The following is a 23,790-nucleotide window of genomic DNA, read 5'->3' as shown; positions in this document are numbered from 1 at the left end:
CAGTTATCTTAGCTATGTCTGGCATATCTTCATATAGAATTTCAATAAACACTCTCTGTACACATCATATGGCATATTCTAAATCATTTTTCACTAAAATAGAAGTCTTGGATTTACAAAAATAATTTCCCTGTTTATGTATCTTTACTTTAGTTTACAACTAAATGAAGACCCAAATCAACATGTGCAAAGATGGTATTCATAAAATCACCATACTAGAAAATTACCATACTAGAAAATCACCATACTGCAGCCTTCTTGCAACTTTTCTGTAAGTAACTTGCTGTAGTTTTATGTAAAGATCGTAATATTGCTTAATGTTTTTATTTTTAACCGCCTCCCTGCTACCTTACCCATAACCAATATAAATTTGGTTCCAATTGTCCACCTTTGAAGGTTGATGGTTAAATAAGTTTAACTTTCTATACTTCAGAAAATAAATAAACTAATCTTATACTTATTCATCACACAAGTGATTAAGTAACAGGCAGCATAGCCATACATGTTGGACAAACTGAAAGTTTTGGGTAGGTTATTTCACGTTAGACTTGGCAATAGCAATTTAATTCTCTGGTTTATGAATTGCATAGTCTTTTGTCCCCTGATTCCAATATATGTATGTTACCAAGATAATAATAATTGGATCAATATATGATTAGGAAAATTTAGATTATCACATGACTTATGAATACCAGACTTTTATTGCTTTTGATTTAGAAAATTTTATGATTATCTTGAAGTTTTAAAGAACAGTGGTCAATACTGGTAAACGGTTGAGTTTGAAAAATTTTACAAATCATTTTTAAAGCTGTGTACTTTAGGTCAGTTTTAGGACATCTTCAAGTAAGAAAAAAGTAAGAATTTAGTAAGATGAAAACACAGGATTGGGAGCAAAACTTGACCTGACTATATTCACTCCAGGGTTCTAGCTAGAATATAATTTTAGCAGAGTGGTACTGGCCGCCTGTTGATGGGCCCTCCTTCCGTGGTGCGGAGCTTTTAAACATTTGAGCTAAAAAAGGCCATTTGATGGATACACAAATGGAAAAAATGTTATTTCCATGTATGTACAATGTATGTATGATACAATGTATGTACAATGTATCCTTGATTGGTAATTTTCCACATTTGATCTGCCATTCTTGAACAAAGAAATACAGTCACAATGCCCCTATGCTGTATGTGTAAGGGGGGGGGGAATTTAGCGTAGGGGGTCAAAATTATAGCGTAGGGGGGGAAATTTAGCACAGGGGGTCAAATTTTAGCATAGGGGGCCCCTACGCTACTTTGTGCTAGCTAGAACCCTGCACTCATTCCCAGAAACTGTGTGAACCAAGGTACAGACTTTCCCCTCAGTTTCATGCTGTAGTGGTCGACCAAAGAAAGAAGAAATGAATTGAGAATGTAAGAGAGGACTTCCACCACTTGAACCTACATAACGTCAACCGATAGGATAGAGGTAAGTGGCAAACTGCCATCAAGCCTCAGTATTGTTATGCAAGTATGTCTAACCCTCGGAAGTCGGGGAACAACAGACGCTAAACCGGATAGTGCATTAGTGTCTGCTATGAGGGATAGGACATACTGGAGTAACTTTATCAAGTGTACCTCACCAGATTTATAAAGATGATGATGATGAAACTGGATAGTGAGTGAATGCGTTGATTTTTTTCTTATAAAATCTGAGAAGTAAGATTAAGAAGTTGTGTTGATATGTTTCAGTAGAGCTGTACGAAGGCACTGGTGGCTCCGTCCCGCCACAGAGGGTCATCTGCGATTTCTGCACGGCACATCGGACACGTCTTCTCACGGTCGAACCACACTAGGACACAGTCCTCACAGAACACGTGCTGGAAAACAACAAACAAACAAACGTCAAGTAAATAACAATAACACACAGGTCTTCTCATGGTCGAACCACACTAGCACACAGTCCTCACAGAACACGTGCTGGAAAACAACAAACAAATAAACAACATGTCAAGCCACACCTGGGAGCAGTCTGTGTAGAAAACATGCTCTATCTGTATCTGTATTGGTATAGCCGGTAATACCCGGTCTTATGCCCTTAGGCGTAACACACCAGTTTAATGCTGTAAATACTAGACTATGAAACAAAAGCAACATTGTGATTCAGTCCTTGCAAACCACATGCTGAAAAAGAGCAAAAACTGTCAAAACATTTGCCTTTTAACATACAGGAACCAAGCAATACCTTTACTCTGGCCTTACTATGTGTATGTGATACCACAATCGCTCTTACTGTTCCTGTAAATATTTTCTCACAATTCTAGTGTGACAAATAACAACTCCATAATACCTTGCCAACAACTAAGTCTTTGAAGCCTAAAAATGATTACATAACTACAATAAAACATCACAGTCTGAATGTATTTTCCATGGTTTACATCGCACTATAACCTTTTTAACGTTACAGTCTAATGCAAGTGACTGTCAGAGATACAGAGAGAGGTGGTAAAAGCGTGCCACATGTGGGATAATTTGTCACCCTTCGCAGGGTTAATCGACAGTGAAAGATGGTCTATTCGTAGCTATCCAAGTTATAGGCGGTACGCGATGCTCCATGGGGCATACATTAATCTGCATGGGCTCTCCTATGGGAGCTAGCCTGGTATAAGTGCTATTTGGGAGTATAACTATAATTGTTTCTTACAACTACAAACATACATTTTTTTTCAGGGAGAGACACAGTGTGCCTTAACTGAAATCTGCAATGTTTGTTACAAAATTGGTGTTCACATAAAATTTACATTTACATGTACCAATACTATAGCAGTACAGTTGATTGTGAAGGTGCATGACAAATGTTGAACAGAAGTCAATATACAATGCAATACAGTAACCCAAGGCTAATAGAGAACACTAAGAAAACTAGAATTGTTGTAAAATCTAATTGCAGAATGGGTATAGTGATCATACTGGTGTAAAATATTTTTTATTTTGAAGATGAAACACATTTTAGGTCAAACTACATGCTTTCTATAGCCACAAAATAAGTGACCTCTTACAAGCCATGTTTTTTCCCACCGAAAATGTAAGAACCAAGGAATTGCTTTGGTTTGGCCCAGCCTGTAAACCTCAGGAGGCTATTACATCCAGGCAATGGTTTAAACGGCATCAGCTGCATATTTATTATAAACAACACACTACAGGGGATTTCTGTGTACTGTCAGAATATATCATATGTACTGAATCTATTTTCATGTGAAGTACCAAAAACCGATTGATAAACACAATTCAGTTGCAAGTGTTTGGAACTAAAAGTATTATGTCGTATTCCACTGCTTCTAAAGAGGAAATCAAACCACACATTATAGTAAATGTAGATATAGAAGCTTAAAACATTAGGGCTCAAAATTTATTGTGCACAAAAAATTGTTGGGGTGCACACAGCAAAACAAATCGTTTAAAAATTCATCTACAAAATTGGTTGAGAAGATATCTGAAATTTTTAGTGGGTCAGCCCTTGTAGCCTGTAGTGGTAAGAGGGTGAAACATGCAACCCTTACATATGGCAAAATTGTATTTGTGTAACCCTTGATCTTGTATTTGGAATAAAGTATAGTTTAAAGAAAACACAGCAAAACACAAACATTAAAAAATTTGTCTATGAAATTTGTTGAGAAGATATTCTGTGTAATTTTTGGTTGGACAGCCCTTGTAGCCAGTAGTGGTAAGAGGGTGTAACATGCAACCCTTATATATGGCAAAATTGTATTTGTGTAACACTTGATCTTGTGTTTGGAATAAAGTGTAGTTTAAATAAAACACAGCAAAACACAAATGCTCAAAAATGTCTTTGTCTACAAAATTTGTTGAGAAGATATCTGAAATTTTTACTGGGTCAGTCCTTGTAGCCTGTAGTGGTAAGAGGGTGAAACATGCAGCCCTTACATATGTCAAAATTGCATTTGTGTAACCCTTGATCTTGTATGGTTTAAATAAAACATGGCAAAACACAATAAAAAATTTCTTTGTCTACGAAATTCATTGCAAAAAAAAATTTCTGAAATTTTTGGTCGGTCAGCCCTTGTAGCCTGTAGTGGTAAGAGGGTGTAACATGCAACCCTTATATATGGCATAATCAATACCTGCCGTGGTCCACAGTCAGACTAAATTAACCATGAAACTGCCCCTGTTCTGCACAATTGGGTCCTGTAATGAAATACCTCCTCATAGCCATGCATACAGTAGTGCCCTGGGCTGGATCCAAATCCATTTAGGGTGATACGGGCATTTGGGTACTGGGAAAAATATATATTACTCTTCATAGACACATGTGGGGTACAACAATGTCATCATAGACACATGTGGTACCTACGAAATTGTAGATTGTGTAATGTTACAAGATGTCCAGTTTTAATTATAATTTCATTTTTTTTCAGTGTTCAAAATACCTGTCTGCAGTCTGCAATCTGCAGATAAATTTTTAACATTGCAGAAGAAAAACTTTATACAATCTGCAATTTTGCAGAAGGTAAAACATGGAAGGTTGTAGTATGGAGGCTTGTGTATTTGCAGAACAAAATTTTGAGTCTTCTGCAATACTGCCGAGCACAGAAAAAAAGTATTCCGACCAGTGTTTTTCATTAGGAAAAAAGGTAATTTTTTCTTTACTTCTTCAACCAAAAAAGGTACAATATATAGTAGTCCTACTGATTTTTATAGTGATTTGATAATTGATAGTGATGTTTTGGTGTTGGAAGTGTAGACTGTAACTAAGTGTAACCCTGACCTACATTTTTGTTTTGTATTTTTTGTGTATACAGAATAAATAATTCAGACTTTCTCCTGACAGTGGTGCGATTATCCCAACGTTGTTTAATTGACAATCCATCCATTTTGGGCCAATATTGTACAATCATACAGACTCCATAATTAGGTCAAACTAATTATACTTGTTCTTTCTCAGCTTTAAAATTTAAATGTTAAACTGGAAGACCTACATGAAAACAGTCCGTACCTTGGTACACAAAATTTCAGCGAAAGGTTCAAGCTTTCCTCCAAGCCTTCTACATGTTGTACTTTCACCTTTTCAATGTTTATTTGTTTATTTTGCACTTTAAAAACAAATACTTAAACAGTATAAATGAACTATGACATTGAACTGGTGGTCAAAATCTTAATATGCTTATAAAAAGGCCCCCTTAATCAAATTACATGTATAACAATTATGACGAAAAACGTTATGTCCACACACTAATTAAATTGGGACTTACCCAAATCCATAACAATTTTAAAGAATTGAGGTCCTGACCCATTTCTGTATTTCTTGTTTTTGTGTAAAAAAAACAAGGAAATGATTTGGGTAGGCCCGCTGCTGCTGTTATAAAGGCTCAGCTAACCCGTGTGTTTGTGCCATTCCTGCAGCAGTAGCCTGTATAACAAGGCTTAAGAGACCTGAGGTCTTGACCTTTTGCTGCATTTCTTTCCTGTAAAATGTCTGAGAACCACGGAAATTATTTGGGTAGGCCTGCCTCTGCTGTTATAAAGGCTCAGCTAAAAAAAATAAGGCCCAGAAAAAAAAAAGTTGTGTTTCCTGTTTCCCGACTGACCGTAGAAAAACTGCCGACCCTAGTTACCGACCCTCATTTTTTAAAGACTGAAACAGGAAACACAACATTTATTTTCCTAGGCCTAACCTCTGTGTTTGTGCCATTCCTTCTGCAGTAGCCTGTATAACAAGGTTTGAAACCCCCAGGGGGAATGTTAGAATGGAGCCCTCCTGCCCTGTACTGCCTTATTGATATTTTGTACCATTAGTGCAGCATATTTAACCACTTATGTGTGTAACGCCTGGGCCGCCACAGACACTAAGCAGGCTGGATTTATCTGCCAGCCAGGCTGAAGGACAGGGGTCATTAAACACAGGCTTTATACTGCAGCAGATGGGAACGTAAAGGCAGGGTCCTTCCCAGAGTGAGCGGTTCAAACCTTTAAACGATGAACGAACAACAATAACAACAACAGTCCAGGCGAAGGGTTGACATCTTGAAAAGGTGATAGTCACCTGTTATGTCAATCCTTCCACAAATGTGGTAAATCTCAATAAACAAATTAATAGAAAAATAAATCAGGCATGTTGCAGTAAACGTAACACATACAGTTCAGGAACTGGTATAGAGGTTCACCACACGTTTATGGTGTATAGTTATCTATCATTCCAATCAATGGAATCTAATAGCAAATTAAAGTACAATTTGATGTGACAACCTATACATTACATTTCTAGGATAACATCTAAAAAAATGTCTAGAAATTTGACCATTGACTGTTAAGGCATATCCTCATCCCATACTACATACTTTGTATGATAGAATTTAGTCTCATACACGTAGTATGTTTGTTATAATTTTGCAATACATGTACTAGATGCTATATGTTGTTTTATATCATACCCGGGCCGCGATAACGTTCGATAACGGGTTCCGGACCGGGCCGTACTTTACGGTACGGCCCGGTCTGGAACCCGTTATCGAACGCTTCCATGGCTTCCATAAAACGATTCGAACGCGTTTCTCCCTAACCGCGTGTGCCGCTTTCGAAAATTCGAATACAGAATCCGGACGTTGGAACTTTGGTTGGAACTGATGTTGTTGCATTTGAGGGTTTAGGGGCACCAACTTTTGGCTTATATTGCATTGAAAGGCGCGTTTTCTTGGGTGGGTATGATATAAATAAAATACAACACGGTGTATTCCGCATCGCCCTCGGTCCCGGCCCTCCCGCGAGTCGGATCGCCCTCCGGCCTGCGGCCGTCGGGCGATCCGACCCGCGGTCGGGCCGATACCTTGGGCGATACGGAATACCCCGTGTTGTATTCTATATGTACAATTGTTGTGCAATAAAGTTTATTTGGTAAGAAAATGAGAGTGAAGGAAGTGATTCTGACCTTACACTGGAGTGAGATGGGTCCCTTGAAGTCCTCCTGGCAGATGGCACACACGTTTCCTGCCGCTACCATCTGGTCCTGGGACGCCGGCTGCCCATAGTTCTGTATACAGGGGAGGAAACAGTGCTTCTCAGTTAGCTTGTTCATTCATTCAATCATTCATGAAGGAAGGAAGGAGGGAAGAATGGGAGGGTGGCTGCCCATAGTTCTGTACATGGGAGAAAACAGAATAACTTATGATCAGCATGGGAGAAAGAGGGAAGGAAGGAGGATAGGGAAGGAAGAAAGAATAGGACGCTGGCTGGCCATATCTCTGTACATGTACATGGGAGAAAACACAACTCAACGTTGGGTGGCGTAGTGGTAGTCTAAGAGCATTCGACTACAAAGTTGTACCCGGGACATGTCTGGACATGCGCCCTGATGTTGTGTCCTTGGGAAAGGCACTTTAAATGACTTTCATCACTCCACCCAGGTGTGAATGGGTACCTAACTTCGGTTGGGGAAAGTCGTATATATTGGAGGTCACCAAATGAAGGAAGGATGGAAGAAAGAAAAGAAGATGAAAGAAAAAGGAAAAAAACAAGCAACTCATCAAGTAACCAACCAACTAACCTACATACAGCACCAATATCTACTAAACACCACAAAACACAATTAATTATCTGTTTCATGAGAATGGAAGCTGTATCTTATTACATTCAAATATCATTCACTTATTTCTTATTACTATTGATGCATGAAGTGAGGACAGGAGAAAAATGCAATTATAATAACTGAATCCAACTCGGAAATATCTCATTTATTTGGGACCCAGTACTTTCTACTTGCACGTAAATTTTGCACATTTTATCTCGCTAGTCGTACACGAACATTTGCCGATCCAGGACTGCAAATGTAACCCATCTCTCAAGCTGTCCGTTTCCATTTCTGCTGCTGTATTTCTGCCAACGAAAGTCACCACCGACGCGCGAATCCCCGGCACAGAAAGCGGGGGAGGCTGAAATTTACGGCACCTGTTGGAGTTCCCTCTCAAGTGCAGAATGAATAAGTCCAGGCGAAAATCAATACGCGAAGAAGAATCCTGAGATGTGCGGGGAGACCAGATAAATCAGGATTTTCCCCCAGGACCGATACAAGCGTAGGATTCATGTGGAAACCTTTACCAATACTCACATATGTGCCCCATTACGGTAGCAAATACCAGGGATCGAAATCCTTTTTTTAAAAATGTTGCCTACCACATCCTATGTTCAACTTGTTAGAAATGTTTACAATTTCTGCATACAATTTAAATGAGACATCGTAGCTATTGGATTCATGTGGAAACCTTTACCAATACTCACATAATGTGCCCCATTACGGTAGCAAATACCAGGGATCGAAATGCTCTTTTTGTATGCTGCCTACCATTTTAGTTGTCAGAAATGTTTGCAGTTTCTGGATACACAAGAGACATCGTAGGATTAATGTAAAAACTTTTACCAATACTCATATATGTGTCCCATTAGGTTAACAAATACTAGGGATTAAAATCCCTATTTTTGTATGCTGCCTAGTAGCTACCATGTCCAAAGTTGTCAGAAATGTTTGCAATTTCGTGAAACACCCAAGCCATCATACATGTAGGATTCATGTGAGAACCTTTTTCAACATGTATTGTGTGTCCTATCAGGCTACAAAATACCAGGGATTGAACCCTTTTTTTGTATGCTGCCTACAATCTCCAAAGTTGTCAGAAATGTTTGCAATTTCTGCATACACAAAAATATACAAACCTTTACCAATACTCGCACACGCCCCAATAGTGTATAAAATACCAGGGATCAAAACCTTTTTATATGTTGCCTACAATGTTAGAAGTACTATTTGCAATTTGTAAAAAATTTCCACAAATGCCCAAGCCACAGTTCATTCCCATATTAATGTGAAATGTAAGGAACAGCATAAAATATTCAAGGATGGGTGCTCTGAACTACATTTCAGTCAAATGCTGTCAACTTGATTTAAGTCTCTTCGAGACTGATCACTGCTAATAATGTATGCGGGTGCCGATTTTCATTTCAAAATACAATGTAGATTTCACATCATGTATATAATATATATATATATATATAAAACAGACACTACAAGATATTTTCCCAAGATGGTGACCAAATTGCTAATTGTTAGTAAAAATTCTTGCATGATTTCAGAAAGAAAAAGATTTTGAGCCCTGCTCCAGTTATTCTGCAAATATTCTAAGGTAGAGGAGAATAAACTTGCTTCAGTGATTCTGGAAACATTTTCAGGTAGAGGAGAATAAAGGATTTTGCAACTTGCCCCAGTAATGCTGGAAATATTTTCAGGTAGGATAAAAAGGGTGTTTTAAGCCCTTCCCCAGTAATCAATACTCATTACTTAACTCCTGATTTCCCACTTTCAAGTCTTCTGTTCTTTATCTTCCACACATCTGTAGATCATAAAGAGATTTCAAACGCTTTGAAGCAGAAGTTTTGGTCCAGATTCGTTTTAGGTCACACTGATTTATCTATTTGGTTCTAGGACACCTTTTCGAAAAAAAAAATCAGGCAAAAATGAGAATAGAGAAAATATTGAATCTCTTCAACAAGAATAGAGAAAATCTTGAATCTGACTATTAATAACTGCCTTATATTCCCTCTCTGAAACCTTAGACAATCACTGTTTTTATGCTGATACTAAAGCTTAAATTGATTTTTTGAACTGAGAACCAACAAATTAAATCAGTGTGGCTATATATGATAACAAGGTATCCCAAAGCATTTTAGAATACACTTTGCAACTGGCAGGAACCACATTTATTTTATGGACAATGCAAAATAGGAAACATACTTGTCATTTAATTTTTTAACCAAGAGCCAGCAAATCAATTTGGTGTGGCCCAGTATCTACAGAAGATAAAAACGATGCTCCCGATGCATTTCAGCCACGTTCTGTTACCGGCAGAAACCACATTTATTTTATGGAGAACGCGAAATAGAAAACGCGTTTCGAGCCGCGACACGTGATTTACAACTCACCTAAGTGCTCTTTTACTATCCTCAAGGTGCTGCGTGAAACTTGATACGCCTGCACGGACTACAGAACCTTCTTAAGTAGGCAAGGCATGCTTCCTTGGACTGTTGTTCTAAAATAAAGCCTAAATTCTTATATGTCTATAATGTCTTATATTGAGACCTTTTAATGCTTTTAGGATTAGAAATAAGCTTTAAGTCAGACAGATATTTACAAACTAAATGCTGGGATAGACAATTGCAATTGACAAGACACGTTTCATTATGCTACTGTAACAATACGTTTAGCAGAAAAGGATAATATTTTGCTGTTGCTACATGATGTAATCCAACACCACAGGATGTCTGCTACAACACCAGTTACCATGGTGACAGACGTCTGGTTGATGAAGATGAGGAAGAGAAAATTTTGTCTCGCTTTTGGTTTGGTTGACTTTTATTATTTGTAAATTAATGTTAATATGTAAATTAATCTATTGTGGGGTTAAATATCCCCTTCAGGAATTCTTTCAAAATCGTCATAATGTGAGTCTGTACTGGATAAATAGATAAAGAACAAAGACCAAAATGAGCAAAAAAAAATTCTACTGGATTGTCAATATTTTATGTAATACTGTACTGTCTGTTATGCCCTGCACTGCCTGAAAAACAGATTTTTATATAAGGCCACACCAAGTAAATTTCATGGATGACGTCCGCGCGCGCATTGATTTTGGCCTGTTCCTGGAAAACAAAACAAGAAATTCCGCTTCCTGTAACTATGACCAAAGGGTCACGACAGTGCCGCAAATCATTAGATTAACGTGAAACCCGTAACGCGAAATGGGTAAAGAGCACATGCTTTTTTCTGCAGACCTGCAAAAATGTGATGAAATAAACAGGACAGGACAATGACTGCTGTTCCACCTGATTTATTGCTGTTTTGATGATGAATAAAAGACTTCTTGCTTGTTACACTGTGTCACCTCATTCAATTTGTGTCCTAACATTTGTCGTCTCTTAGTATATTTCTAATCTAGGCATCTTGTTTTTCAGGGCCCTTCTTGTTTTTTTTTCGCCCTCTCGCATTAGATTTAGGGTCTCCAAAGGACGTCATCCATAAAATTTACTTGGTGTGGCCTAATCTGAGTATAGTTGCTGGTGAAATAAATAAACTGAAAAACTATATGAGGACCGAGGTAAACATAAGAATGCTGATGACCACAGAACTACGCTGACTTGGCCGCGGCAATCCGTTGGGGAAATTGTTCAGAGATGCGCTGGGGATGAGAAACAAGGAGAAGGCATGCCGCACGCGAGTCCTGTTCCAGAGAGATAAGTACACAACTCTGACATCTGCATATTACCGGGCTCCAAAGTCATGTCTGGGGCTTACAGAGGGGCACTGAATCGAAACACCTAACCTCAACATTTAGGTGCTGCATCAGTACAGGAAAAAATTGGGGGTGCACAACACAAGATAAAGATATAAGAATGATTTTTTAAACAGTTCTTCTGGTTCAAATAACAGCCTCACAGGCATTACTGTTGTTGGATGAGTTGAATGTTAGCAAAGCCTGATCATGTCAAGACTATTCTGTTACGTAATAGTGTACAGTTATTACATAATAATAATTTTATATTACATTGTATTATGTAAAATCCTCTCAAGGTACATTGGAGCATCTACAGTAAAAAATTTGGCACGTAGCTCCGATTTTGGATGGACAAAAGTGCATATTTTATGCACCCAGCATTTCCAGCCCTGCCATATTACAAATACAATGTAGCTGCAATGCAGTCAATAAAACGTTCTCCAAGGAACTGGAATTAATGCCAGAAAACTGCACTGTGTGCAGGATGGGAGGTTTACAAGCAGGCCAAACCAGGTTATCTTATTGGTTCTCACACATTTTACAGAAAAATTCTATTAGGGTTCCAGGACTTCTTTCAAGTTTTCCACACCATTTATGTCCTCAAACATGGGTACTGTGTTTGATGTCCCTTTACATCCCTAACCGAAGCTAGGCACTCATTTTCAACTGAGTCGAGGAAGGAAATAAGTGTAAAGACTACTTAAGTGCTTTTCCCTATGGCAAAACACAGGGACCTTCAATTCTGAGTCAAGAACCCTAACCACTACACCGCCTAGCCACCTTCTAACGTTAGAAGAACAAGAATCTTTGTATCCTGGCTATATTGAGCAGATTGAGGCCATGCACACAATCGTCAGGGTATCATAGTCGTGTAATTTCTGACTGATGGTTTTTTTGGGGAAGAGGGCCAGATTGGCTACCAGAGCCACTACTCTTCTGACGTTATAACTAAATAAGAACAAGTATCTTTGTATAATGCTGGTCATGGTGAGCAAATTGAGGCCACACAATCGTGAAGATATCATAGTCGCGTAATTTCGGACTGATGATTTTTGGGGGGGAATTATAAGGGCCAGAGAGCCACTACTCTTCTGACATTATAACTACATCTGTAAATAATAACAAGAATCTTTGTATTCTCAGGGCCATGCATGTTGAGCAGATTGAGGCCATGCACACATTACAATTGTGAGGGTATCACAGTCGCATAATTTCGGACTGGGTAAGAAGGCCAGAGTGGTTACCAGAGCCACTACGTAATACTCTTCTAGTGTTATACATGTGAAACATTTACTATATAAGATCAAGATGAGCAGATTGAGGCCATGCACACATTACAATGGTGAGGGTATCACTATTGCGTGAGTCTGGCTGTTCTGTATGAATTATAGATGAACAGGGAAACAGAACACTCACCGTGTCTCGTATAACCTTCAGCCAGGCTTGTCTCAGCTGCTTGGCTTTATTCCACAGTCCCAGGGTCTAAAAACAAAACAAAACAAAACATCAGTGACAGTGCAGGGCAAAAAATTCGTGTTTTTTGTGCTCAAAATTAAAAAATAACGTATCAGATCAGTTTTATTTAAACTTGACTGGCATGTCACATATACATAAATGACGTGAAGAATACATTAATTTTGTCAGATTTTCATATGACACTGCACATATTATCAATCATTGAAATAAAATTTCATCAGACAGACTTACAAAATGCGCACCTACAGACATAATTTTGGACTGTGGGCACACCTAGATATTTTGTGGGGCTTTACAGCAGTATTATAGTTTCATAATGTAAAATTAACACATTTCAAGAGAATAAAGGAAAATTTGCAATATCATCAAATGTTAAAACTACCAGGAAGTTTCAGTCAATTCTGACTGTTTTATCTTATTCCAACATTTGATAATTTGTTATTACATACAATGTATAGAGTAGTATCTAATGGAACATAATCATCAAATTTTAGTTATGTGAGCTCTAGTTGAGTTTCATTGATGTACTGTGGTGCATTTTGTACAATTTAATGCTGTAATGTTATAAATGGCTAGCTAATTTGCTACCACAAATAAGCAAAATACCAAAGAAGAGCTACCATACTACAAACACTCTGAATCAGTAAGTGCACATTCAAATAACCCACATATAATTTGAGAGCTGCCTTCAGACACAAAATTATTTCTGACAATGACATGTCACAAAATTGAAGATCACTTCACGGTAATAAGCAATATTTTATAGCTCAGTCATAAGTCATGAGCCTTAATACATTGTGTCAGTCATACATGCAGGACATATGTACAGAGCCCGTTGGCAATGTGCAATACCCATAATGTATAGTGCAACGCACTTTGGTAGAAGGCCGTATTCGCATATATATTATAAGGTTAACATCTCGTCTGTAGATTTAAAATATTGTGTCAAAAAAGATATCGTCTACAACAGGCAAAATTCTGATGCAACATTGACCAAAAATCCAACGAAAAGCGTGAAAAATCTGGGCATATGCACAGTTGTAATGTTGCTTCTGTGTACATTTATCTGTGAACCTTGCCTCATTTGGCCTACTACTTCTGACTGACCTAGAGTCTAGACCATACATTACATACTTATCTCTTTATCTTATCATAGCATGATTTGAATTATTAAACCATCTCTACTTGTTATGATTGTGAGTTAGTTGCTTCTCTATGTATCTGTCATACGATCTCTTTACTTTAGTGTTTTGCAATTTTGGTCGCTTTAGCAAAATGGGACCTTGTAAATTGCACAATAGAACAGGACAGACCACCTACAAATAATTAAAATAGCTTTTGATTATTCATAACAGGAACATACTTCAACAGATAATCATTATAATTGTTGATCTATATGATCAATTTTTAAATACATTTTCAACCCGTTTTTGCAAAATAGAGAAGAAATAACATTTTAAAAATCAAACATGATTACTGTACGTAATACAATTAAAAATAATTTAGAAACTAAAAATTATTCCTTTTTTCAACACATATTTCTCATCCATTTTGACCAAAAGAGAAAACAAACAAACAACACAAAATATATTAAGCAACCAAGACTCCTTCCTGCTCCTGGCATTATGGATAATACAGAAACTGAACCGTTGTTCCACAGTTGATACGGCCCATCAAAGCGGAACCCAACAAACCAATTAATTCTTTATCTGGTACAAGCATGTCGGCTGATCGCCATCATATATTCATAACCATGGCCGATGAATCTTGTATGACGATCCTGACGAATTATACAAAACTACATCAATCAGAATCGGGCCATGTTAGTTACAGTTTCTGGTTCACTGAGCTTTTAAGAAACTATTTTTTGCTTTACTTTGTTATAATTTTTTGGTTTATTGATTTTCTTTTAATGATTCTAATAATCTAAGTTATTATAATAAATAAGTACTTGTAAATTGTTTGTATTTGTCCGTGATATGTATGAAGACCAGCCCTATACAACTCTGTCCTGCCACTTGCTACATAATCTAACCCAACACCACAGGGTGTCTGCTACTGCACCAGTTACCATGGTGACAGCCGTCTGGTTCAGTTCATTGACCTTATTTGTTTGGAAATAAAGAAGGAACTAAGCAAAAACAATATGCTTTCCTTCTGCAAAAGAATAATGAATAAATAATATATAACAAATAATAAATAAGGAATAATTAATAACAAATGAATAACCCGGACGTACCTTGAGTATGAAGTAGCTTGCTGTAAGTAGGAAGGCGAGGATGGGCCCACCGGAGTGGTCACTGTCGGACAGAAACTTGTACCAGACAGGCATGGGTGTCAGGCTTCTGTAATACTGAGCCAGCTGTTCTACAAACATGTAGTACTTTCCCTGCAGGGAGAGAGAGAGGGAATGAGAGAATGTTAGTTAGAGAGAAACTTGTACCAGACAGGCATGGGTGTCAGGCTTCTGTAATACTGGGCCAGCTGTTCTACAAACATGTAGTACTTACCCTGCAGGGAGAGAGAGAGAGAAGAAATGAGAGAATGTTAGTTAGAGAGAAACTTGTACCAGACAGGCATGGGTGTCAGGCTTCTGTAATACTGGGCCAGCTGTTCTACAAACATGTAGTACTTACCCTGCAGGGAGAGAGAGAGAGGAGGAATGAGAGAATGTTAGTTAGAGAGAAACTTGTACCAGACAGGCATGGGTGTCAGGCTTCTGTAATACTGTGCCAGCTGTTCTACAAACATGTAGTACTTACCCTGCACAGAGAAATAAAACCTTGTTGATAATAATCATTTTTGTTAAATAGGTTAAAATCCTATAATAAAGACGGACACCACTAAAAAAGTTGCCTGTACGAATTGCAAACAATTGGCCATACTTTTTTAAGGTCCACAATTTTTCTACCTAAACTACTATATGAGTACTTCAAGCTGAAATTTATTTTTACAGTACATGTACATGTATAGGCATACTTCTATAGTACTAGTACCACTAGGTCAGGGACCCCCAGAGCAGTATGATATAAGCACGTCAGCAGAACGTACTGCACCTGCGCGAAATCTGTAACTTTGGCAGAACATCTCATATAAGGTTGTATTCGCGCATATAAGATCAACACTCCGTCTGTAGTTTCCAAATGTTATGTCACTCGGAAAAAATATCGTCTGCAACAGGCAATATTCTGATGCAACGTTGACCAAAAATCCACTGAAGAGCGTGAAAAATCGGGGTTCTGCACTGGCGCAGTACATTCTGCCGACATGCTTATGATACAAAATATAAACAACAGAAAGTACAGTACTACTATGTAGCTACCAACTGTAACAGTTGTAACATACAAACAGATACAGAAGAAGAAATCTCACCCGTCTCTTGAAGTGCATGACCCCCCTGGGCAGCAGGACGATAAGGCACTTGACCGCCATGCTCATGAACTTGATAACAAAGTCTGTCATGCCGACAACCCACAGGAGGGTCCAGAAATCCACCCAGGCAAAGTTCGGCTGCATCAGGATCAAACTGGAGCAAACAAACGTCACAACGTTAGCTCATACAGTACCGTTCGCGTTATAGTTACCTGCGTACACCATTACTAACGGGTTAGAATTTCATTAGTATTTGGTTAGATTTTCGTTAGAAAATTTCGTTAGAAAATTTCGTTAGAAAATCGTTAGAAAATCGTTAGAAAATCGTCAGAAAATATTTCTAACGGCCGTTACCGTTTGCGTTAATGTGATAGGGTCAGATTTCATGTTTGTTTCATGTCTGTATAAGATAAAGAGGGCGAACTCAGACAGAGAAGAAAGCATGACGGTTAGGCCTAGGAAAAAAATGTGTTTCCTGACTGATCCTAGAAAAAACTGCCGACTCTAGCCTTTTTTTTGTGGACCTCTGCAAGGGGTATACATTTGTTTAGGATTTGGATAGGCATATGGCATTCGAAAAATCTACTTGATTGTGTAGATGATCAATCTAGAAAAGCAGAGTGTTTTCATGTACATGTACAATGTAAGATGACTTCCAATGTATGATCTAAATGCTAAATCTTGTCAATTTCCAATTGTTATTATTAGCATGATTAAACTTCTGTTAGTGCAATTACAAATTGTATAATTCTTCAAAAACATCCTATTAACAACAAAATTATTCAGTCCTTACATTTGTTTCTGTTGGAAGCAGAACTGATGAATGCCATGACTATAAATCAACTACTAGTATTAGAAACTATATAGGGAATGTGTGTGTGGGAAATGAAATACATTGTATAAAATAAAAACATTACTATTATACTTATAGCGTCAACCATGGCTATGTTGAACAAAAAGCCACAGACGTGACCGTATGATTCAGGTACTGTAAGACGTACATATGGAACCATGGCTACACGTTCAACACACTGTCAGGTATGATTCAGGTTTAAACCTACGTATGGGAAAATGTCTGCTGTATGTTAAGCCACTGGTATATGAATCACTGTTTCAAACGTTAGTCACACACGGAAAGCCAACGTGACCAACAAGCTAACTCTAACCCTCTTTAATATACACAATGAAAATGTAAGTGAAATATTACATGCTTTTAATGCTAGTATCAGTTGATTTTGAACAGAAATTTCACTACTATTATAATTATAGTGTGCACAATCATAATATTATTATCTGGCGCACAATTGAAATATCCACTTGAGACAAAATTAGCATGACAAAGAGCAACATTTTTGCAGTGCAGAAAACCAAACTGTTGCAGATAGGTCAACATCAACACACAGTCCATGATGACATATGCATGTTACATTGTAAGGCACATGTATTAGCTTAGTATATACTGCTGATAATTCTGGATCAAGGCATCATTATCAGAAAGGCCTTTAGTAGGCAATCCCTGAATACACCAATAAAAAATAATAGCCGCATGCGAATGTATCACAGAAGGACATTAGATTGCCTTTGGTTGGGACAATGTCATCAGTTCTGTAATCACTGTATGTAATTGAAGCTTAGTGAGGGTGGACGTTAAGGACTATACAGCAGATTATTGCTTTATACACAGAGATCTCATCCGGGTCCAGGTAATTATGATCAGATCTCACATATGGAGGACGAGATAAAACAACCGACCTAGAAAAAGGACTCAGCAAATCTCTGCTTTTAAGACTGGAAAAAATCCCAGAGCAGGAAATTCATTTTTTGGAATGAGCGCACTGGCGCACCTCAGCTAGAAAATTTTGATGTACAAACAAATTTGGACTTCATATTTTTCATATATAACATTCATTGGCAGACAAGCAAACAAAAAATATCTGTGATCAAAATATTACCTGTATCTGTGGCAGTAAGAGTGTACTAAGATGTAGATAATAATGACAACCAAAAATCATTTTTTGCTGACATTGTTACTAGGATATCTTCATTTCAGGCTCTGTAGGAATAAACATTATATCTTTTATAATATCAGATGACAACAATTACAATGTATCATGTTATCTTTATTTGGGCCACAACAATTCAAATAGTTGGTTCTTGGATTAAACAAAACAACAACCATGCTAAGCTGGAAGTGGAAGATCAGCATGAAATAATGTACCTTGGTACGAAAAGCCATGGTTAAACAATCAGGCGACAAATACAGTCACTGGATTCGAATAATCTTCCCAGCTCTCTTTCTCTCTTTTATCTTGGAATCTTGCTGATATCTTTCCTTAAAAATGTCCAAAAAACAAAGAAATAATTTGGTGTGGCCTGAGAATTATTAGCCTGAGCATCTCTAGCTGGGATTGACCCCAAACTACAACTGAGTACCGATAAGTCACCTTCAACTAAAGACTTGTAAATCCGGATTAGACCCAGGAAAAACAGTCTGCCTAACCTGCATCTACACCATCAGTACTGGCCAAGCTGCACTCATATCGCTTACAAATAATCAGCACAGTTAAAATACATTTACTCTTGATTTCTTGTCATTTTTTTAGGAAAATGTTACAAACCCTGAGGAAAAAAATTTAAGTCTAGGTATGAAAACAATAATGATTATGTAATTCAATCCCTGTTCCTTGTCATTTTTCAGACAAATGTTTAAAACTTTAAGTTTAAGGACAAAGACAAATTTCTAGCAATGAAAACACACATTTTCTTTAATCAATTCAAATGAATTCCTGCCTGAAACACAATCATGAAAGAGGATGCCATTATATCTTTTACAGGTACTTTGTTTTTTACTTTATCATCTAATCACGGATAGCAATTGTCTGGAACTACAAAAATAACTGATATTTACTATATTTACATTGTACAACTCAAGTCATAAAGGCTTATTATGATATTCATTCACAGGAATTAAGAAACATGTCTGCATTTCATCTCATTTTGTTATGATATTGTGATTGCGGCATAGCACCAAATGGAATTATTTTTATCAATAAAAATGTTTACAAAATCGAGTAAAAGTACATCCAACATGACATACATGTAGCCCGTATCCACCAAAAATGCTCTACAAACCGATTAGAATTGATAACAGCGGCAAAAAGTCTGCCTTTTTCCAAATGACGTTATCAAATTTCTACTGATGGATTGTATGAAACCTTTCCCCGAGGGTCCCAAGCGTTTTGTGTCCAATACAATCCCACTTCTCGTATTAACAATTAAACAAGATATGTAAGAAAATGTCAAAGCAGGACAATTGTTTAAACACTTGATGTCATGCAAGAACGAATGTACAGTAGACAAACTATGTAATTATGTTTCCAAATGTTTCAAAAAGAGAGAAGAAAGGGCAACTAAAAGTAGATGATAGGTAGTATATAGTATTGTTATACTGTATAGATTCCTAGCACTTTGCATTAGAATATAGCGTTCCAGTATGAAATACTCATGTTTTGCATACTGCATATCCTCTTGTGCATTTAGCCCATCTGGGCAAGAACATGCAATAAGCATTCAATAAAGAAAGATTCAATTAACTGCAATTTTATCAATTCCGCCTGAACCGAGAATGACATTCGGCTATTCTTACTATACCTTAGTGGAAATTATGACCCAGATCAGGGCTAAATAGTTGCTTTGTCATTGGAATTGACAGGCTCAGTATGAAGTCACTTGCCGCTAAACTGATTATGAACTGCCCCAAGACAGCACCTGCGGCACAAATAGAACAGAATAAAATGCCTTTTCAGAGAGCACCAACATCTCTCAGTAGTTTCAGTGTGTCGCTTTCAGTTTTGAATTAATTTTATTTGATAATTGTATCAACGAAAAGGAGAAGAAGAAGTATCAATCGTGTATGGGTAAGTCCACATCTACCTGCATTTTAGTTAAATCCAGGTTATTTGGGTTTAAGTATGATGGCAGACGATATCTGATGGTAAGCATGTCATCACTCTTTTGCAAAGCCGACAGGCTAGCGTTGTTATGTTCTAGCCTGGGAGACTTGCATGTAACATGTAGCGTCAAGTGACAGTCATATCAGCGAGATCTCGCATCCGATTGGTTGGCAGCCGGCCAATCGCTGAATAATTGATAGAACCCGACCAGACAGGAGGTCAGAGGTCGGCCAGAATGACTCATCCAAGTCCCCATAGGGTTTCCCTTGGTTTTCCTAACGAGCCAAATGGCTGGTAGGGAAAATTCCCTGATGAGTTAGGCTAACGTTAAAGAGGAGAGAATACCACATGCGCTCTGGACTTGTACATGGGATGCCAGACCAATGTATTACCTTGTTTCTCTGATTCTTCAGCAAAAAAATCAAGAGAAGACTGCGTCGGTGAAGGTTAGACATCCAGGCAATAACATACGCCAAAAAACAGTTACTCAAGCAACTGGATATGATTTTGGAAACGGTCAGACGTTTCAGCTAGTATCCACTACCTTTTGTCAGTGACACTTAAGAGACCAGAGGAGAAATGCAGGTTTATAAGCTAAGCACAAACTATTGATTGATATGCAAATAAAGCTTTTCTGAAACAAGCTTCTCTGATAAGATACTATTTATTTATCTATTTATTTCTGTCTTCTTTATACAGGGTAGACGCACTCAGTACAATATACTGCTTTACAGGCGTGCTCTGTACAGATAGACATAAACACCAACAGTAAACAAAATAACAAAAGTAACATATATATATATACACAACCGAGCATCAAAATTGATGGATCAGGCTGGGTCGTGCACCTAAGTATATAAAATATACCTAAACAGATGTTATTTTACCTGTAATCACCTGCACATACAGGTGGCATTTCAAACCCTGAACACTGTTTATGTTGTTTCTTACCTGTTCTGGAGTTGTTCCTCCTCAAACACGTAATATATGAGCATGATGTTTGCAGTCAGGAACAAAACCAGCCAGAGCAGCATCTTAACCGATCTTCTCTCCTTTAGAATATAAAAACACAAGACGATGTTGATGTGATATTCACAAAGACATTTTCATACATGATATCAGTTCATTTTGGTTTGTTCGTTATGTGTTCTAGTTAGTGTAAAATTAATTCCTTACAAAATAAAAACTGGTACCAAATCTTGACTAGGAGTTTGCCACTTAGCCATTTTACAACATGGCTACCATATGGTGTGAAATGAAACTGAAAGTAAAAGGCCATACTGGCATAAAAACATTTTATACTTATACTATAGCACAAAATATTGTGTAATTTTTACCTTCAATGCCACTTGACTCTTGATGGTTGCATTGGTGTGTATAAATGTTCCAAACAGGCCCAAGAGGATACAAATACCTGGAAATGAAAACCCATGAAATCAGCTATCAACAATATGCACCAAATAATCTCTTTTTCATGATCTCCCTTGACATGAAAAATATTCCAGTCAATCACACAAAAATTGTTACCAAGCCTTTGATATACGTTTGACATTTAATTATGATTATAAAATGATTTTTAAACAACTGGGTCAAGAGTTGTTTTTGTAATGTTAATCTCCACTCATATGAACAATATTACTGTCAATCCATGCAAACAAAAAAAAATGTTACGAAGCCTTTTGTTTGACAAATTGTGAATTCTCAAATGATTTTTTATGCCTGGGTCAAGAGCTGTTTTTTATTAATGAGCTGAACATAATATGGTGGGTGCCTTTTGCAGATTATAAATTATAACATTATTTAACCATCCTCCAATGTGGAAATGTGTATTAGAGATTATGTATGAAAGCTACATAATACATCTATTCATATATAAGCTAAAACTGGATTTAGTATTCAGTATATTGTGCCTGTATGTACTACATTCTCGTATTCAGATTTTTAACATTAGAACCACTTCTACAATTTTGCTATCACAAAAAAATAAAATTATTGGAGGATTCATTGAATGAAATACAAACGATTCTCTACCAATGTGACACATACATATAAACATATGTATGCAATAAGTGGGAATATGGCATCTGTTTGTCTTACTGTATACGTATAGTAAGTACAATCTCTCTTTTTGTGTAGATACAGATTTTTATATTGATGATGAATAGCTACTGCTCTCTCCATTAGCATTACTGATTTTTTTTCCTTGCATGATTCCATTTCAAATTCTATACATCTAATGCCCTAAATCAATGTGGTTTACTCAGAGATACGACTCTATTTTAATCGATTACTCCATTTTAGCCAGCCACATATTCCATCAATTAAAACCACCAGAAACTCGGTAATTCCAATTGATTTTCTTCTCAACGTGTACTCTCAATGCCCCCATGTATCATTCTTACCAAAGAATGCGTGCTGAATATGTATAACCTGCATGCATCAACCCGAAAACAAGCGTCAGAAAAACAGAACTTTATTATTCTTGTCACGCTGACTGCATTGTCCAATGATGCCGGCCGACGCATGAATATATAATTTTATTATAAAGATCTGCTGAGTTAAGCAATGTTCAGTTAGGCATTTTAGGAAGGGTTAGGATCTGTACGGTAAAATTACAAAACTGCCTACCTAGTCTGTGTGCATAGAGGATCTTGACCAGCAAGAGGGCAACGAAAGGCACACTTTTTTCCATCCAGCCGAGCCATCTCCTTAAAGGAGGGCCTGTCACTTCTTCTTGGGCGTCTTGAGGCTCCTCCGAGTCCCTGTGAGGAGTTCCTTCGGGCATCTCCACTGCTATGGTCTCCTCCTGGTAGGGCGTGGCACTAGCCTCACCTGGTCTGTTCTCAATGTCGCCATCTGTGAACCCGGCTAGTGGCGCCCTTCCTGCTGCATTTTGCTGCGGCCTTTGCGAGATCTGAGGAGCTATCTCTCTCAGTAAGGAAGCCACCTCGTTTCTTAGAGACGGGTCGGTTCTTAGAGTGTCCACGGCTTGACTCAAGACGGTCGGAGTTAGACCAGTCAGTCGGCCCCGTGCTGTTGTACCATTGTTATTGCTAGCAGAGCCGCGCCTAGGCCTGCTCTCTGCCATCATGCATAGGATTTGTAGCGTCCAAATATCGTCTGTTTTTGCTCAGGAACTGCAGAGAATAAAGTTGAAGCGTTGGTTAGTGAGAGAATGTGGACGTGAGACTTTTCAGACGATAATTTCTAGGAAATTGCGCAGCGAAAGGACACCCATGTTGGGACACGTATTGCGAAACTTTCCTTTTTGTTGACAACTCGAATTCTCGTCGAAGCGGCGGTAACATTTCGCTTCACCGACGCCAAAAGAAGCCTAAAGTTGTGCTCTCCGACTTAAGTCCACAAAAATAGACGACAAGTTCCATGAAAGGGGGTAAATTCTTGCCATATGTCCCAATTTTCCGAGATAAAAAAGGGTGTGGACTCACCTGAAACGCGCCATCTTGAAAGTGAAGTCAGATCGTCTGCGCCAATCAAAGGGCGAGGTTTCAGACCGTTCTATTCCTGAATAGGGATAAAAATATTCTCAGTATCTTTATAAACTATATAATAAACATAACATGGAAAGAAACAAAACATTCAAAATATGTAAACCATTTTATATATTACACTAATAAAGGACAATATAAAATTCTGAGGGAAAATTTCTTTATTTTTACCTACTA

The 23,790-nt window shown here is 37.7% G+C and overlaps 1 protein-coding gene across 1 annotated transcript; it reads right to left on the bottom strand.

The window, feature by feature from the left end:
- Window positions 1–1,499: 1,499 nt before the first annotated feature.
- Window positions 1,500–23,635, bottom strand: LOC109482739 (RING finger and transmembrane domain-containing protein 2-like). The gene is made up of 9 exons (XM_019785567.1): window positions 23,554–23,635; window positions 22,733–23,241; window positions 21,442–21,518; window positions 21,056–21,156; window positions 16,152–16,305; window positions 15,019–15,168; window positions 12,720–12,785; window positions 6,914–7,015; window positions 1,500–1,850 (listed from the first exon to the last, which is right to left on the bottom strand). The coding sequence occupies exons 2-9, from the start codon at window positions 23,193–23,195 to the stop codon at window positions 1,719–1,721; spliced, it is 1,245 nt and encodes a 414-aa protein (XP_019641126.1). The 5' UTR covers window positions 23,196–23,241; window positions 23,554–23,635; the 3' UTR covers window positions 1,500–1,718.
- Between the last annotated feature and the right edge of the window lie 155 nt (window positions 23,636–23,790).

Source organism: Branchiostoma belcheri, unplaced genomic scaffold (assembly GCF_001625305.1).
Source record: "Branchiostoma belcheri isolate BF01 breed outbred unplaced genomic scaffold, Haploidv18h27 scaffold60, whole genome shotgun sequence".
In the NCBI taxonomy this organism is placed as follows: domain Eukaryota; kingdom Metazoa; phylum Chordata; class Leptocardii; order Amphioxiformes; family Branchiostomatidae; genus Branchiostoma; species Branchiostoma belcheri.
This window is presented reverse-complemented; position numbering and strand designations above follow the sequence as displayed.